Source organism: Monopterus albus, unplaced genomic scaffold (assembly GCF_001952655.1).
Source record: "Monopterus albus unplaced genomic scaffold, M_albus_1.0 scaffold2997.1, whole genome shotgun sequence".
Lineage (NCBI taxonomy): Eukaryota > Metazoa > Chordata > Actinopteri > Synbranchiformes > Synbranchidae > Monopterus > Monopterus albus.
In genome coordinates this window covers 1-1,324 of record NW_018130868.1, presented here as the reverse complement: position 1 = coordinate 1,324, position 1,324 = coordinate 1, and the positions used below count along the sequence as shown (strand labels likewise).

General features: G+C 38.5%; 1 protein-coding gene across 1 annotated transcript; it reads left to right on the top strand.

Annotated features, from left to right (window-relative positions):
* The first annotated feature begins 86 nt into the window (after positions 1-86).
* Positions 87-893, top strand: LOC109954077 (probable tRNA (uracil-O(2)-)-methyltransferase). The gene is made up of 2 exons (XM_020589495.1): positions 87-665; positions 741-893. The coding sequence occupies exons 1-2, from the start codon at positions 338-340 to the stop codon at positions 860-862; spliced, it is 450 nt and encodes a 149-aa protein (XP_020445151.1). The 5' UTR covers positions 87-337; the 3' UTR covers positions 863-893.
* The last annotated feature ends 431 nt before the right edge of the window (positions 894-1,324 follow it).

The window sequence follows — 1,324 nt, the reverse complement described above, 5'->3', positions numbered from 1 at the left end:
TTTTTTTTATTAATCAGTGATACTGATACTAATCAATGATACTAAATTGACTGCTGATCGACAAAGACACACAGCGCCCTCTAATGGCATAATATCGCGTATGTCGCATGTTGAAACGTCATCATACAGCGACAATGTATTTTTCTTCTATTAAAAGGAAAGTAAGAGTAGTTTTTCTTTTACGCTACGCTGAGAGTCAGAACTAGTTTTATGTCATTTTTATCATAAAGTACACGTTTTACTGTTATATTTACTATCAACATACAAAATAAACGTCCTAGGAAGTCCTTTTTCAGTGTCTAAACACAAGGCTCGTTTTCGTCTCTGATGTCCAACTATGCCACAACTCGTCGATATAAAGGTTCCAGGAGAATGTAATACTCTTCCTGAAGGGTTTTGGTCGGCGATAGATGTGTGGTTAAAGAAACCTCACGTTCTAAACAAGCGTCTCTGCGGAGTTAAAGAGACGGAGAGCAAAGACTTGCGGTTCCCGTTTGACGACCCTCTTTCTGAACTCTCCTCTGATGTGTTGTCCTTCATAAACAGCGGGTGTTCACCAGCAAAGCCACACGAGCAGGACAAACGCTGGTCCTCCACTGTCAGAACCTTTATTCCTAAAGTAAACTGTTATGGGAAAACCCTGCATAAAGATGTTGTAGTGAAAGGTAAGAACTGGACCTGAAGGCTCCGCCAGGCTGTTTTCTTCTCTGACCTTTTATTTATTTCTTTGTCTTGTCTAGACTTTGGCAGACAACAAGTGACCTTTCTTCCATTTGAAGAGGATGCAGAAGGGCAGGTGTCTCTGAAGAAGGGCAACATTTATCAGATTCAGCTCTGCCATCACCACCGTGAGGAATGGTGAGTGAAATCATTCTTCAGCAAAGTCCAAACAGAGTTACAGACCAGACAAAATTGTCTGAATGTCTTAATATAATCCAAAATAGCAGGCATATTTTTTTTCAGACATATTAACAGAATATTTGACATAAGATTACAAGTACTGAATCTTCCTCTTCATGTTAGTATTTGCAATGAAGTACTTAATGTCTTAAAAAGGACTAAAATAAAAGATTGCTAATGGATTAAATATTTGTGTGGCAAGTAATGCTCTTATGCCAATTTAATTGTTGAGGAAAACAAAATGCATATGGGCGACAAACCTTGATGTGAAATCAAAAGTCATGTCACCATGCTCATATATTTGACTCTTATGCAGATGAAAGCTGACGCATGCAGGGAAATGTACTTTTCGATGGTAGCAACAAGCATGAAGAATGTTTGCTCAAATTGTTCCAAACTGTGTGGTTTGTATTATGAAGCTGAC

Bases quoted from the DNA above. Each gene is read 5' to 3' on its own strand.
- LOC109954077 (XM_020589495.1), top strand. From the start codon at position 338: ATGCCACAACTCGTCGATATAAAGGTTCCAGGAGAATGTAATACTCTT. The intron at 666-740 runs GTAAGAACTGGA...TGTCTTGTCTAG, and splicing joins TAAAGATGTTGTAGTGAAAG to ACTTTGGCAGACAACAAGTG.